The sequence below is a fragment of the Ruditapes philippinarum genome, unplaced genomic scaffold (genome assembly GCF_026571515.1).
Source record: "Ruditapes philippinarum isolate M1 unplaced genomic scaffold, ASM2657151v2 ctg8133_1_1_1_1, whole genome shotgun sequence".
Classification (NCBI taxonomy): Eukaryota; Metazoa; Mollusca; class Bivalvia; order Venerida; family Veneridae; genus Ruditapes; species Ruditapes philippinarum.
In genome coordinates, this window is record NW_026856486.1 from 1,456 (window position 1) to 18,824 (window position 17,369).

General features: G+C 30.9%; 2 protein-coding genes across 2 annotated transcripts; both read right to left on the minus strand.

Moving 5' to 3' along the window:
• Nucleotides 1-560: 560 nt before the first annotated feature.
• On the minus strand, nucleotides 561-5,383 carry LOC132746706 (synaptogenesis protein syg-2-like; the record flags this gene model as incomplete). Its single annotated transcript, XM_060735922.1, has 3 exons — nucleotides 5,286-5,383; nucleotides 4,087-4,422; nucleotides 561-701 (listed from the first exon to the last, which is right to left on the minus strand). Coding segments are annotated over exons 1-3 (529 nt in total), but the record flags the coding sequence as incomplete, so codon positions are not given.
• A 10,322-nt stretch (nucleotides 5,384-15,705) lies between these two features.
• Nucleotides 15,706-17,313, minus strand: LOC132746702 (uncharacterized). Its single transcript, XM_060735918.1, has 5 exons — nucleotides 17,280-17,313; nucleotides 16,822-17,169; nucleotides 16,563-16,674; nucleotides 16,245-16,297; nucleotides 15,706-15,845 (listed from the first exon to the last, which is right to left on the minus strand). The coding sequence occupies exons 1-5, from the start codon at nucleotides 17,311-17,313 to the stop codon at nucleotides 15,721-15,723; spliced, it is 672 nt and encodes a 223-aa protein (XP_060591901.1). The 3' UTR covers nucleotides 15,706-15,720.
• Nucleotides 17,314-17,369: the final 56 nt, after the last annotated feature.

The following is a 17,369-nucleotide window of genomic DNA, read 5'->3' on the forward strand; positions in this document are numbered from 1 at the left end:
CAAATCCGCGGGGCCTTTTCCATTTTGGTATTTTTGAGCTTTGGGTTGCTTTTATTTTTGATTTTTTGGGCAGGGTTTTGCTCAAAATAACAAAAATTTAACCGTTTGAGAGGGTTTTTATTTGCTAGGGTCTTTTTTGGTTTGTTTTGGGGGGCCCTTAAAAAACATTTTCAAAATTTTATCGATTTTTGGGTTTAGAAATTTACGGGATATTACTTTTGGGTTTTAAAAATGAATTAAAGAAACTTTTTGCTTTAAAAAAAAAATTACAAAATTTCCCTTTTAAAAAAGAGGGAAAATTAAATTTTCGGGTTTTTTAAATTGTTTTTTTTAGGGGACAAACGTCTTAATATAAAACAAAACCATAACACTAGTTATCTATCTAATATAATATAAAAATAAAACCTACAAAGGAACATCAATCATTACAGTTGTAGTTTGCGTTGTTCCAGACCACAAATGATGTGAAATACAAAGACAAGATGACTGACCACGAAACCTGACCATGTAACAGTACTGAAAACTGTTTTGTCTTCAGTGGTAAATAGATGCTGGTTTACTGTTATAGCAATTCCATGTCATAAAATTAGCTAGTGGATTTCCGCCATGTGACGAACAAGATAAGTTGCCAAACTCAGATTCTATAAGTGAATACTTTTCACCGTCTGTGAATCCAATGATAACAGGTTTCTGTGGAGGATCTTGAAGTGTTTCATAAAATATTTTCAATAAAATATCAAATAATTAAAATTAACAATAGCTATACAAACGTCATTGATATCTTTAAACGTTACTAAACAAATACTTCACTACTCGACTAAACATTTAAGCAAGCGTTTATAATATAGGAATTTTTATTACACTCCTTAAAATATTTGAGTTGTATCGCTGTTTCTACTTGATTGAACAGACACTATGAATAAAACGTTGGATTTATTAAATTAAGATTGCAACATCTTATATGTTTTCAGAACAAGCTTAGATATCTTCCTCCGCTAAATCAGTTCTTACCATTAAGAAAAACTACAACAACCCCCCGTTCCAAAAAAAAAACTAACAAATAATATGTTTGTCATGCTAAAATACTCATATTGCCAGTGTTTTTCTTTTATACGTTGCGGACAGTCTCAATGTCGTTGGGCCGTGACATGGATATTTTTCTTAAAAATGAGATAAATGATTGCATGTTATAGATTGTTCTTTCTCTATATAAGTTTAAGGTCGAAAAACTTAGACAACGCTGATGCAACAATCTTTTATTAATTTAGTAGATTCAATTTGTTCTTAACAAAAGAAAAGAAATATGTGTTTGCATTGATTGTTAAATGTTAGAACGTTTTAGGTTTTAACTGTTTCTGCTTCACGAAGTTCTTAAATGTCAGACTGGGGACCAATGAATATCAAGAAATGATTAAACTAATTTCCAGTTATGTACGCTTTATTTCCAACATTACAGTTATCGATGGTAATTTCTATAAATTTATCAGAATATTGGAGATACAACTAAAATTTTCGCAAATACTTATAAACATATGTGAGCGTTATCTTTTTGTCAAAATTCAGTATTATAAGGAAAAGGGCAAATATCGGAATATAGGGAATTAGTAATGTAGACAATAAATGGAATGTTCTAATCATTACAAACAAAACATTTAAAATACAGCTTGTAATGACGGCTGTTTCTAAGCAATTGTTTAGGGTATCAATAAGAAAAAATAACCATATTTTAATTTCATCATTGATTAAAAGATTTACCAATTCTTAAGAAAACAACTTACAAGCAATATTCAAAGTCAATCTTTTGCTATGGACTGCTCTGGTTTCGTCGTCTGTCCACGCTTCACAATTCAACATCCAGTTGTTTATCGATCTATTTGGGTAAAACTGTAAGGCACTTTCGACATCTATAAGTCCATCCTTGCTTTCACTGAGTATCTGTGTTGACGAGTTTACAGTTATCTTATGTTTAACGCTTTTATCAGATTCATGGAGATACCAACTTACACTTGGTTGTGGTCGACTAGGTGATGTCTTACACTTGATTGTTTTGGTGAAAATGCTCTTTTATGTAACTTTGGTTTCCCGTTTGTTCCCACTTTTCAAAGAAACTGAAAAAACCTTTAAATAAAAAATGTAAGAAAGTTAAAAAGAATGAATTTCAAATTTCAATTTTTTTGCATAAACAAATTTTAATTTTTAAAAAACAGTTTTTTTGAAATAAAAGCTGGTTAGGACTGATAACCAATTTGGTTGTATTTTTACGTTTTCTTTTTAAGCAGCCAAACAAACTTTAAATTTTTAAAGCCCATAAAAAGGGTTTTTAATTTTTAAACCTCCCGGGAAAAATAATAACTCAACAAGAAATTTTTGGAAATTTTTTTTTTAAATTTTTTTTTTACCCTTTTTTATTTTGATAAATTTTTTTTCCCAAACAATTTTTAACTTTTTAAAACATTTAAAGAAACGGGGTAAACGTATTATCATGCATCTAAGATGAATTAAAAAAGCGTTGACACACTTCAAATGACTTATATAGAATAAGCTATTTAAAGAAATACTTGTAATATACTTATTCTATATCAATACATTAATCCCATTTCTTTAAATGTTTAATTTTTGTGTTTTTATTGCTACTGTTCTTTCTAAAGTTTAGTTCAGAAAATAATGTTATCAACTTGAGACTTTGTACATTGATGGATAATGTTAGAAAAATAACATTGTCCAAAAAGCATATTTCTCTTTTGCATTATTTGAGATGGAAAGGGTGTTTAAACCATAACAATAAATTATTATACACACAATTATTTACAATATTTACGAATATTATTAAATGATATTGGAATTAAAGGTTAAAGATGGAGTGTGATGGATAAGGAACGATGGGTGTATGGAAAGGAATTACTTCTAAGGAAAGGACGTACTCCCGTAGACAACAAATTACAATTTTGTTTTCTTTACGCTGATTTCAGACATTTTGGTCACGTCTCGAAATGCAGCCTCCCTCAGCGGGTTAAATCCTACATAATTTATTACAGTAGAACTTCTATGAGTCGAACTTCGATTAGTCGATTTTTCTCGATGTGTCGAAGTAAAATGAAAATCCCGATTTTTCCCCTTATATATTCCTTATAAAAACCTATGTATGAGTCGAGATTTTATGTGTCGAGTTTTTCGATGTGTCGAAGTTTTTTTTTTGGTCCGTAAATAATAAATCTACAATTTACCACAAATTAGTCGAAGTTCTTTGGTTATTTTGACACCTTCGGCTCGAGACATTTTCAAACCTATCTGGCCGCGAAGACGACTTCCGATCAAATTTAAGGACAGGTGTTAATTACACAGCCGAGTGTTCAAACAGTCTTTGTATGCGTTTAAATGTGTGCTCTAATCATTACTATTTAATTGCTGAAGCGGTATTTGAAAGTACATGTAAACAGTAAAAACTATCATTTGAGTATTTCCGTGACCCGGTGTCGCGTGAAAATCACACGCGAAATATTTACTAAAAGCTGTTTTAGTTATTGCCCTTTTGTATTGTTCGCCTTTTGTAACTTCATTGTATACGTCACGTCAACAGGGTGTCCAAATCATTAGCCGTGAAAAGTAACTTAACATGTCATATTTATCATTGTATAATGTAAAATATCAGATTAATGAATGAAAGAAAAATATAAAATAGGTTACATTATAGATATTATAATTAGGGCTAATCACGGGTTGAAATTTTGGCATGAAATTCAGACCGATTCATGAGTCGAAGTCCCGATGTGTCGGGTCCCTCCAACTTCGACTTACCGAAGTTCTACTGTACTAATTTCCAATTTCTATCGACTATTTATACCATTTCTGACAAAAAACCTATATTACCACTGTTATATTTCGCCCTAAGAGTGATATTAAATGAATCCGAATCAAATAAATGTTTATCGGTTGTCATGGTTACAATAAACGATATAACTAAAACAAGAAATTTCGCAACTAACTCTTCAAATTGTGCCAGTATGCATGTGTCACATTTAATACAATATTAATAGTTGGTGTTTAATCATATTCATTATTGTGAAAACGTTTAAGTACCTTTCTTACCTTCTTCGAATATTTTAACAATATTACTTTTTCTGTCACGATCAAAACATTGCCACTGCGTATTAATATCTTCTTGTTGTACACGTAATATAGTTACGGTAAAAGATGTATCAGATGGACAACCAACTATGTAAATGTTGCCATCAGCGAGGATTCCACTACCACTACAAGTATTATCTTGATGTCTTACTGTTGTTGGTGTAGCTTGGTTATTTACAATCCACTTCGTCCATTCTACATTGATGTAACCAATATAGGCGCAGGTTAACGTTAATGACTCGTTTATATCTACGTATGCCTTGGTGGGACTTAAAACTATGCTTTGACATGATATACCTTAAAAACAAACAATATTTAGTCAGTTAAGTTTAGCATACTATTTTTTTTCCGCCGACCGCATATTTATGAGAAAATTTGAACACGCAATTATCCTAAGTATATTCTATGCTCAAATTTTATTTTTAAAAATATCAATAATTGCTACACAGTCTCTTTGTATGTAAAACATAAACATGTTTGGAATTCATTTTAGGTAGATATCATATGTTTTGAACTCTACACACTATATGTAGTCACCATATGAATATATAGTGTCATTAAAATAACTGGCAGTTTTTTAAGAAAAGACCAATTTTACTTGACCCGTAATAGGGAATGCAGCTTCCCATACATAGTTTATTCATTATTTTATTCAAAATAAACATATTCAGTAAGAATTTCATGGATTTTTAATGCATTAATTAATTAATACTTTACCAAAAGATGAGCATAGTATATCTTTAAATTTCGAAAGAAAAAATGAACATTTCCATACCTTTGGGAGATTAACTTATAGTCTAAAAATGTTTTCATTGCATTGGAGCGGATTTTTGTATGAGAGAAAATGAATATATATATATATATATATATTCCGTAAGTGGATATATAGTAAGCTATTAAGCTGTTTTCCGGACGGTAGGTTTATTGGTTTGTTTGTATTTTGTGTGTGTTTTTCGTCACTCAGAAAAGGGTTATACCCTAAACAACTTAATTGCAAATGCGCTGATAAACCATAGCACATTGCTAAAAAGATTTATGACATATGAATTGAAAATGGAAACATATTGTATCGAAGAAATTAGTTCATTATATAAATAAGATGCAGCTGTACTGAAAATTATTATTAATTGCATTAACGATTGACTGATTTTTGTACTTACCCTGAATGAAACATAGAGCAAGGAAACTTAAATGAAATTTCAAGTTCTGCATTTCCGAAAGTCAGCATATTACCTATAAATATTCAGTAACCTGAAAAAGTATTCTGTATAGTTACACATGGCTACATGGAGTCGTAACACTGTTTCAGTGAGCATTTAAATTTTCAGCTTGAAAGGAACGCTGGTTGATTTATTATTAATGTAGTATTAATTATTTTTCACAAAAGAAAAAGCCGTGTTACCGGCGTGTCGTGAAAACGAATCGTCATACAGTTACCTTAGTAACGAAATACCGGAGCACGACACAAAATTTCTTTCTCATTTGAGACAGATTTCCCTTTCAAGTGATATATAATTCATGCTATTATATCAATAACTCTCACGACAATAACTGCAGAGCACGACTTTTTTGGACAACCCTCGTATAAATAATTCGAAAAATTATATAATTATATTATTATAGACTTCCTTTTCTGCAAATTTCTCGATTCTCTTCTCCATATTACTAATTAATCAAAGCGTTTTATAAAGCGTTTTAGATCAATCTTGCGTAACATGTTTATAACGAAAATAAAATTAACTTTATGCAGGAAGTGTTTACTTTTATGATTTTCTAAGTGCATAAACTGAAAAGGTAAAAACTATAATTTCTCCCGTGAAACCAGCAGACAAGCTTATCTGTCCGGATTGTGTTTGTCTGGACGATAACTTTGAAATTGTTGATGTAAGTTTAAGAAACTATAAACAGTGATGAAAGGCAAAACGAAAAGGTGCATAGCGCCAAAACCATTTCTATTTTCATGTCCTTTATACTTAGAATTAGAATGTTAGTTTAAACAATTTTTTATTGATAATCCACACATTTACATAATAAATTACATAAAATAAAATTTACGGATTGAGTAGGAAGCTTGTAAAGCTTTTTTGAAAACTCTCTCCGTAAATTAGAATGTTAGAACTATAGAAAATAACCTAATACAATTTAAAGGAACTTAGTATAGTAATAGTTGGCTTTGAGAGAAAATATTAAACACAAGAACTGAACCTCTGAATTTAGGACGTTTTGCATTATTTTTCTTCATGTTTTTTCTTAAGGTATGTCTCCTTTTAGTCTTGTTGATATATCTATGTCATTTATCAAATAATTTCAATGATCAAATCCCCCTTTGAATAATATCCCGTAATTATAATAGAAACCCGGTTCACACGCTTTAACAATGCATTCATGTCTTTCACCTCACTATTTAAGGCCCATAACTAAGCATTTTATTGAATATAAGGCCTTTTTAGCTACACAACTTTTGTTTAATTTTACTTGAAAGGTCAATCTTAACAGCAATGTTGTATTGTTTTCCATGAGGTAAATTGGAGAGAACTAGAATCCCCGGAGAGTGTCCAATAAAAAATAAAAATAGTTCAGACTCTTCTTTAATGAGCCTGTTAATGGACGGTTCTGCAAAGTGTAGGTTACCATACACCGCATTTCACCGGCTAAAGCAATTTTCCAAATTTAAACAGGTAATTGTTAAATACGATTTTAGAAACACATACGGTGGTCATCATGAAATATTCAATGCGACATTTTTGTGCTATACAACGAAAAGCGGCATATTGTCCCCAGGTTAAAAAAATCATATTGCCCTAAAGGAGGAAACAATGAGCGGATATCAGGTATTTCTTTGTTTTTTATAACTACCGAAGGTATTTAGTTAAAACTCAACATTCATTTTAGGGTCGGAAACGGATGATTGTGTAATGTCTTGCATTAATTTTGATTGAATAACAGCCCGTTGAAAACTAAGAATTCCTTGTTCAAGTTTTATGTGAAAATTAATCTCGACATTTACTTAACATACTTACACCGAAATTCAAATAAGTATGCCATTACGATCGTACATTAGGCTTATTTCCAAAGACACTTAAGTGTAACAAACAATTTTACTGGAAAATGATTTGTTAAAATTTTGCGTGCGAAATACTAGTTCAGGTATTCTCTTTTAACTTTCCGGTAAATACAATTGCACAATTACGGAACAAAGAGTTTACACACAATGTTTCCAGAAAGGGAAATGTTATGGGTATCACACGTTTAAGATGAACAAAAATTTGTAGTTGCAATTTTGTCATATCATACTCAAAAACTAAAATGAAACAACTTAGCAAATGCTCAAGCCGATAAACAAAATTGTTCTGTCTCGCGTTTCTTTTTAAGACGTAAAAGTTTCAGATCTATTATTGTTTTGCTAACGACAAAATATGTTGCCTTTCTTAGCACACCTGATTTTACTCAGGGTTAGCTATAATAATCGATAAATGTATGTCGTCTGAAGTTCGACGTTGTTTACAATTTACCTTTAACATTTGCCTTCATCGAATATCAAAAATACTGACAACTAACACCTAGGGGGAATACCCCTCAAAGTATGCTTTAATCAGATACTTTTAGATGCCTGTTGAGGTCAAGAAGAAATTATTCTAATTATGAATTCATGCGTTTGTTGTAGCATTAAATGAACCCGGACCAATTTTATTACAGACTATCCTCATTCCCTAATTATTTAATGAGGGAGCTTAAGACAAGTTTTATAAAATTTTACGCCGCAGTAAGCATGTCGAAAACAGAACACGTTGGCTAAAATGTATATATATATGCATGTAACATTTTGAAGAAAAAATATGAATCTTGAAAATATATTGAAGTTTAGATAATTGGTACTTTGTTAAGATATTTTAGCGTTACTAAATTGATATCGGATAATTTTGAATATACCAATAAATAACTACTTACGTTAAAATGTATCCTTGTTGATAAAATAACCTGCAGTGGGTATAAATACACCGCTCCATAACTTCCTGATTTGAACGATTTGTGTAAAACAGTAATCTAAGTATACATTACATACCTATAACGATTAAGGTCATTTAGTAATAAATGACGTTATCTATACTATAACGTATAATATTATCGACATTATATATTGTTTTGTTTTCTCCAAGTACAATGATCATTTACAGAATTGGTGATATATAATAAATATAGATCGAAATGCCTTTAGGTTTACCGTTTATTCGTTAACACGATTCATGTGATTTTTAAATGCATAGAGAAAACTAAAAACTTTAAATACCCAATCCAACAAACGTACATTTTGTGTTTTCTTAAAGTATTCACTTCCTTTACATTTAGGGTATAATGTCTCTGTCGGTTGATACATGTCCGTATCAATTTATTTTGCATACGTTTACAGACTCGGGTACGATGTAATTTCTGTCATCATATAGAAGAAAAAAAAGTATAAACAAATCAGAAAAAATAAAGTTTGCATTTACATATATCCCGTTTTATATTACAACTTAAACATAAAACACGCTTTGTCATGCTTGGTACATGTATTAAACGTTAAAAAAGTAATGAATCATGTTATATATTATCTAGAGCATAAGCTCTAATAATTATGAAATTACATCTAGAAAGATGTAACTATTTCACTTATTTAAATATGCATCTAACAGTGAATATAGTGAACATTGATATAGTTTTGAATATGAATTAAATAAATCATTTCTGTTCACTATGGCTAAATAGATAAATTTGCTTAATATGTTATTTTGAACAGGTCTGTTGTTTGATCAACGATATTTATGAAATTGTAAATAAAGTAGACTGAACGTTTCAGTTTGTCCAAAATAGCATTTTTCGCACGTGCGTTTTTCGTATAGCATGCGTACGTACATGGTGCAATGTACGTTTGATAAAAGCGTTTCAAAAGCGTGCATCGTTTCAGAGAGTATATCATTTATCGTTTTTCCGTTTATCGTGCGTTTGAAAGCGTGCGTTTGTTATCCTCAGAAACATTCAACTTTCGCTTGCGTCCGTGTTTTTTTACCGGATTTCGGTTCACGATGATAAGAGATTTAATCATACTTTACAAACCCTTTTTGGAGTAGAACCATCCCAGCCTGACTGTGAATCGAACCCGTAACCATCATAATACCATACCAGAGCTATCCGGCCGCTTACACATTATCTCCCCTAAATAGCGAGCAGTTCTAAACCAAAACATATTTCCAAGCTATATTAAAACTCTTCATTTGATTTCTCAAGAAGGAAAAAATGTGCAGTTTGACAGTGACTCGAACCCGTACCTTCAGAATACCATACCGTAGCTCTACCAACTGAGCTTTCCGACCGTTTACACTTTATCTTCTCTAAATGTCGAACAGTTATAAGTCATAACATATTTCCGAGCTTTATTGCAATTCTACCTCGAATTTCTCAACTTGAGAAAAATATGCAGCCCGTCAAGTAGTTCGGACCCATAACGCATAGAATACCGTACCGCAGTTCTACAAACTGACATTTTCGGTTATTTTAATATTATCTCCCCTACATTGCGAACCGTTCTAAAACATAACATATTTCTAAGCTATATTGAAATTCTCGAATTTCTCAGTTTAGGCAAAATGTGCAGTCTCACACGAACCCATGACCCTCAGAATACCGAACAGAGGCTCAACCGACTGAGCTATCCGGCTGCCTGCACAAAAATAGTCATTATCTTCTAGAAAGTGATTAGTTCGAAACCGTATTAAATCTCCCTACTAATTGAAATGTGTCCTCATGGTCTCATGTTTACAGAGCAATGTGAATTGAACTGGGCTGGGTCTGGGCTTTATAACGGCATAAAATAACCTGAGCGGGACTCAAACCCGTGACCTATAAAATACTTTAACGTGGCTCAAGCATTTGAGCTATTTGGCTGTTTACATATTTGCTTCCATAAATAATGAAAATTTCTAAACTGTGGCCGATACTTTTAGACATTTCAATTAACAGTTTTTTTAATTAAAATAATAATTGATACTTATTTATTATTATTTCTACTAAAAGGACGGAAACAGTTTTAGATATTGTTACTATTTATATCAGGTCAAATTAAAAATAAAAACTGTACTAATACATGTACTATATATGTTTCTTTGTGCAGATAAAAAATTGAAAATCCTTTTAAGGTAAAAATAGTTTATGGTGGCTGATTTATGCCATATTGTATTTAACCTATAGACAAATCATTGCATGTTTCATCGTTTAAAAAATTAAAGGTAAGTCACATCCCTTGAATAATAATAGTATCATAACTTTAACTCAGTCTGTAAATACATACATATTATACAGTCTCATCATATCGATAGGCATACATGTATAAAGCATTCATACTTTGCAGTATCTATTAAATATCATTACATGAACTCCATTAATATTCGTACTTGGATGGAATTTGGAATATATTAGATAGAAATACTAAAACATATATTCTAAGTATAAAAGTAAAAAGTAAAAAAAAACTCTCAAATAGTCTATATTTTGTGAAAATTGAGTTGTGTCTAAACATCACATGCATATCAATTACTGTCCGCCTTCAAAAAAGAAACACTGAAGTGAAGTTCGGGGCAACTACCAGGTTTATGCGCAATGGTAGAGGTGATTAAATTAATACATCTGTATGTAATTAGTGACATTAAAAACGCACTGTTGTTTTTAACTAAGCAGATAGTATACCTACTTTTTAGAACACAAATTGTCAAAATTGTCAATCTATTTCCCATCGCTGTGTTCAAGACATTTACCTGAAATAACAATATTAGGCTACACTAGTTTAAAAAGATAAGGCATAAACTAAGGCTATATAAAATTTTGAAACAAAAAATGAAATACTTGTCAGAGAGAAATATGTTTGTATGTTTCCTTAAAAGCGAATGTTGAATGCACAAAAAAGCTAAACTGTTATCATCCTCTGTTGTTCAATGTATTTTGTCTACTTTAATCATTAGAGCTTAATAAAAGAGGCATTGTATGCTACATTCCTATCAAAATGTTCATAAGATTTCCGACCATATTCACTGTTTATAAATTATAATTAATTTATTTAATTGGATATAACAGATTACCCATTGGGTAATTATAGTTTAAAAACATAAGTACATAAAGCTATTTACAATTTAAAAAAAAAACAAATTTTTACAATACCTGTTTAAAAGAAATATATGTGTATGTCTTATTAAAAGCGAATAGTGCATGCACAAAATCAATGCTTAAGGGTTATTATCCATTTTTTTTATAATGCATTTTGTCTACCTGTTATATTTATCATATGTACTAAATAATTCGTCTCTGTATGTATTAGATAAGACAGGTAAGTCACTGTTTTTAAATCATCTTTGCCTTAAGAGTAAATGTGTAAGAGGCCAGATAAGTAAGAGCTGTGAACCGGACGCACACATTGCTTCAACTGTGACGTAATGATTTTAATTAACTGGACAACGATTATAGAAAATAAAGTTCCGTGTCAATCAGTATTTGATCCAATTTATCAATATTTGCTTGGGTTTACCTGCATACGTATAGTTGGTAGCAGTAAGTAATTTAAGTATTTATAATAAATTAATATATATAACTGATGCTATTTGAAACGTACGCATCTACAACAATAATATCTAACATTTAGATTCGGCTAGCGCCTAGTCCAACGTACATTTAAGAAGAATATGTGCTCGTCGCATACGAGGAGTGATGTACTGAACAATGATTAATAACTTCATATTATTTTATATGGATATGCAATTAAAAAAGACTCTACTTACCTAAATCCGTATTGTAATATTCCATGCAGGCATTGTCCTTTTATTTGCAACCTTGGATTTAAATTGGGCACTGGTAAACCGCATTTATATAGTGTGCATAGGTTTGCATAACTTCCTGGTTTAAACATTTTGTGTAAAAGATATCTTACATGTACATAGAATAAAAAACTTTTAAAGCTTCAGTCAAATAAAAATATCTTCTATCGCTTTTATCTATGTTTAATATTTAAATAAATTGAGATTGATTTTTAACGACACTCTACTACCGAAGTACTTGTAAATGTTTTACACCACCTTTTATTTGTCGCATTAAATATAATTTATTACAACACATGCATTTAACTTCATAAAATATTTGACTGAATAACATGAATATGACTTTAATGTTAGCTTATCCAGGGTTATATTGTGATTCCTACCAAGTTCTGTCTGAATCTAAATAATACTACCACAACGAAAGATGGTTTAAATAAATCTGGTACGATATCAATATACATAACACAGACATCGTGGGGATGGATATGTAATGATATATACAATTATTTAATTCTATTTCAAATTGTATTGCCATTAAAATATGTTGGTTACCACAGTATGTTCAAAGGTAGAAATTATATCAGTGTTTTGTTATGTGGATTCAATATCGGTCGTGTTAGAAGATGCAAGCTGGTGCAAAGCTTTTATTTGTTCTTCTCCATACTCATGTGCGTTTATTTTTGAAATTTATGAAAAATGTAGACTCATCAGTCAACCAAAAAGGTATCCAATTGCGGTATAGTTATTGTTCATGTTCACAAGCCAAACGTAGCTTATATGCCAAAAGCACACTTAAGGCAAGACGTCTGGCATTCATGCTACCATCATTTAATCTATTTATTATTGTCTGGATAGGTACCCTACATTTGTTGCATTCCTGAAGTTGTTTTTTTGACGAAGTACCCTTCCCCCCGGTAACGGTTGCACCGGGTCTGAACAACAATATATGGGTCTAATGCATGTGTCGTACAATTAAAATTACCACCACGGTTAAAATGTGCTAAACTTCTTTCGATTTGGAAACGATTTCACATTCGATGAACAACAATACAGAAACATTCAAATTTAAGGTACCGGCAACCTGTATCTGAGACATGCCTGTCTGCAATATACCACATTTCAATTTCCTCACCCTTTCATCGGATCAAACGTTTCCTTTTATTTATCGAAACAAGTAATAAAGTTAAATTATAAATAACAGAATAAATGACGTAAACGGACCAAACAGACGTCTACGTTAAGTGAAACCACATTTGGCACTTATGAGCGTTTGGGTTATGCAATTAAATAAATCATAAATTTCTGCTTTGTATAAACAGAAAGGACACTGTTCTTTGTTTCACTAAAAACACATCAACACTCGTAAGGTCTTACATTTACTTGGAAATGACTATCTCAGGCCAGGTGCCTATTTGTTCACGAATTCAGGCCCGAGTAGAACCTACGAACTTCCGAAAGCTAGCTTGATAGCTTCCTGACACGAACTAATCATAATCAGGGGTGAACGACCTAAAACACAAGGGACAGAATCTCTAACACTAGGCAAACCTGATAGACAAATACTAAGCACTACATTGTTCTTAACTAAATTTTGTGGTTGAATTGTTCTAAACTGTAAATGCATGTACATAGCGCTACAGGAAGATGTAAATGCATTGTATGTAAAACGTACAAAAGGAAGTACTTTCGAAGTAATTAAAATAGTTTTTTCTTGAGCATTGTACTTCTATTTAAATATTTCAATTATTAGTAAATTTTCAAGTTCAGTTGAATACTTTTGAGTTTTGATTTTGGACAAAAAAATAAATGTATGCAAACGTTTCTTTTTTGATTGAGCGGAAGCAAAGACGTCCCAGCCAAAAAGGCGCATATTTTGTGTAACCAAACTTAAACGCAATCCGACGTATTATTTCATTAGCATTGGCAAAGAAAGTAGACGCACTATCCCAAAGAGAATTAAGACATATTCAGGTATACCAACTAGGAGAACACTTTGTGGAAAGAGCTAAAAATGTATTTAATATGTTTAGAATCTAATACACAAGATTTGCAAATGGAAATAAAAATACTAAATGAAAAGGACACGTCAGTCAATTCATTACAGATATGTTACATCAATGTTTAAGCTGAGTTTAAACGAATTCACATCAAAATAAGGAGAGCGTATTTTTCTCTGTGGAAATCGATCTCGGGCATAGAGTAATTTAAACGTAGACATAAGTCTGTCACTGCTGAATCAAAAATCAAGTCTGATTAGTAAGTAGTCGGTAATTTGCGCATAAAATTGTTAATTACTGGTTGGTATAACTGAAAGTTTTTTAAGTGGATCAGCCGACGAGTTATGACCAAAATGTAATAACATTGGCATACATAGCCAAACAAAAGACAAACAAACAGTTTATAACTTGACAGCATGTCACAAAACACGTATAATCATATGGTTAAACTTTGTATCTCCTTCTCTCTACGTCGAAAGCTAGCAATTGTCTGCTTGAATGACAATGTCATAATGTAGTGTAAAGATTGTTTGTTTCACTCTTCAGGATGTATAGTAAACTTGTTAAATCAATCGGGATGTAAACTACTCTTAATAGTCCTCGGGATGTACAATATATTTGTTAAGCCCTTCAGGTATTGTATTAATACTTCCTTAACTGTAATAGTGTAAAGGGTCTATGTAAACAATCGAGTGGACCCGTCATTGTCTACATTTAATTTAGTACAAATTAACACTTGATATATACTATCTGTTCAGTATTTGTTTTCATAATAAAATATACACTATAAAAGAACATAGCAGACATTTTTGATTATATTAACATTGATATACACATTGATATTTCAAGATGTACATGATATATATTATATGCTACATATACAAGTTAAAAACGATAACAAAACTGACAAATATTTACATGATTTACAAATATTGAAAACGCAAAGTTTCTTACATTTGTCACAATCTAACATTAATATAATCTAAACTATAAAATGCAATTTTACAGTAATCTTTGGTAATAGTTGGTATATAATTAATCGAAAGGCATAAAAGATATAATTTTTTATATAAAAATTCACTGCATAAACATCTGATAAATTTCAATAGTTTAAGAACATTAAAGTACGTTTTACTTAGCGTATGTACGAGTGTTTTCAGTGTTTGTTAATATTATATGTTATTTTATAATTCGTTTATAGACATCACTATTTAGTTCTTACACAGCATATACAGTAATTATGCTGAAAGTTCAAGGCAATTACAAACATAATAACTATTAACCAGTATAGATTTCATAAAGATTTTTGTCCTCATATTTTCATATTCATATATATTGCTTTATCAAAGTCTTTTTGCAAGGTCTCCGGAGCTGAATCAACAAAACTGTTGTTGGAAATATCATCACGGTTGTCATCCACTGGTTTAAGTTTACTGTACTGATTACTGTCTTTCAAGATGTTATCAAGTTCTTCATAAGGATTTTGTGGAAAAGCTTCCGTACGTGTGCCTTAAGTGAAATCCAATGTATGATGAACAAAATTTATTTTAATGTGTGACTTAAAGAACAGATTAAACTAATCATTGATTTCATGAATTACCAAATGTCGTCCAGTTACAAATATATTGACATTATAGTTAATTATAATAGTTAAAAAAATGTCATGATATAAAAAGAAAATTTAATATAATCACATAACCTATTATCTTTAAATATCATAACATAAAAGTATTGTCAATAAGCATACACTTATAATTAAATTAACACACACAAAAAAATGACATACCTGTGCTGTTTGGGTCATTCGGTTTTATGTTTGCTCCAACTGCATAAAGATCAATGCCCTCGTATTCAGTTGCCGAATTGATCGTTTGCGTTGATGGTCCTACACATTTCGATTATATAATACTGATTTTAGTTTGACTGACTATGAAAATTAATTCATTACTGTCTCGTTTGAATTTCGTTTATTTATCAGTGTAGGCATAAATTCAATTGAATAATATAATTATTTATAGCATTTACAAAATCCTTTTACTTCAGCTTTCTAACAAATTCGTTGTTACAAACTATACTTATAAAAGGCTAGACAAAATTGTAAAAAGAACTGCTACATTTCCTCTAACATTGGCATTTTACTATATTTCAGTCAGTTTGTATGTGACAAAAAATTTAATCTATAATCAAGTGTGCATTAATCAAATATATTTAAAAATGTGTGTGCAACATTTATGGCATCAATAAAGTTACCCCATTATAAAGAATTCGAAATAAGATTACAAACCATTAGTATTTTGATATACACTTTTACTTGTATGTTGATATCTCAGCATAAACCTGAAATTTATGCAAAGTTGCAACACACTATGTAACGAAAAATAAATTCACAAAAAGACGTTTTTCTAAATGGTTAGACTTTTCAGTGATTTAACGATGTATGCACTGTTGCAACAGTTGTGATATTACAGTATATAATTTACTAACAAATTAATGCACTTCAACTATATGAATAGGTGTGTACGTTAAAGAAAAAGTATTTTGACGAAAGTCATCTTTACAATCGGCGTTATACATAATATGAACAGTTTTTAAATTTATTTACCTTCTTAATGCGTATATACCAACAACTAGAACAAGCAAAAAGAGCACAACACCGATACAAATTCCTATGGTTGTCCCAACGACACTGGTGTTACCATCTGTATACATCCCTTCTGAAAACACACGAAATAGTTGCCTATAAAAGCTGAAAGATTTGTTGTTGATTGTTTAAGATAAAATATGTGACAGTGTATGAAATGATAGTAAAAATCATGACTTAACAACTTGTGAATATGTAATTCTTAAAACAATAAGAGTACCTTTGGTCTTGATTTCAAGACGTTCAGACAACTTGGATGATCCTAATATGTTAACGGAATATACAAATATGTAATAGACAGAATTGCTTGACAACCCATTTATCGTATAAATAAGAATTGGTTCTCCCGTGTCTTCTATTTCTTCGTGTGTCCAGTGTTTCTGTAGAGATTTCGAGTAGTTCAATACAAAATGTTGAGGTTGTCCACCATTAAAAGAAGGAAACCATTGTACTGTTGCACTTGTAGCCGTTGTTAATTTATTGAGAACCCGAAAGCCCGTCGGAGGAGTTGGTCTGTCTAAAAAAATACCGACAGTTGAACACGATAATGCGATTAAACAAAAGAAACCTCATTTAAATCAGTGACTTATGGAAGTTGTATTTGTAAAGTAAATAAAGCATTATAAGTACAGCTATATAACAATCTAATATAAATGATATACTAACGTCAAAATTTACTGTATTTGTCACCATTAAACCGGTCAATAGGCATGATAGGTTCGCAAAGTTATACTGCATGAAGGCTTCATGAGACTCTTAATTAATTCA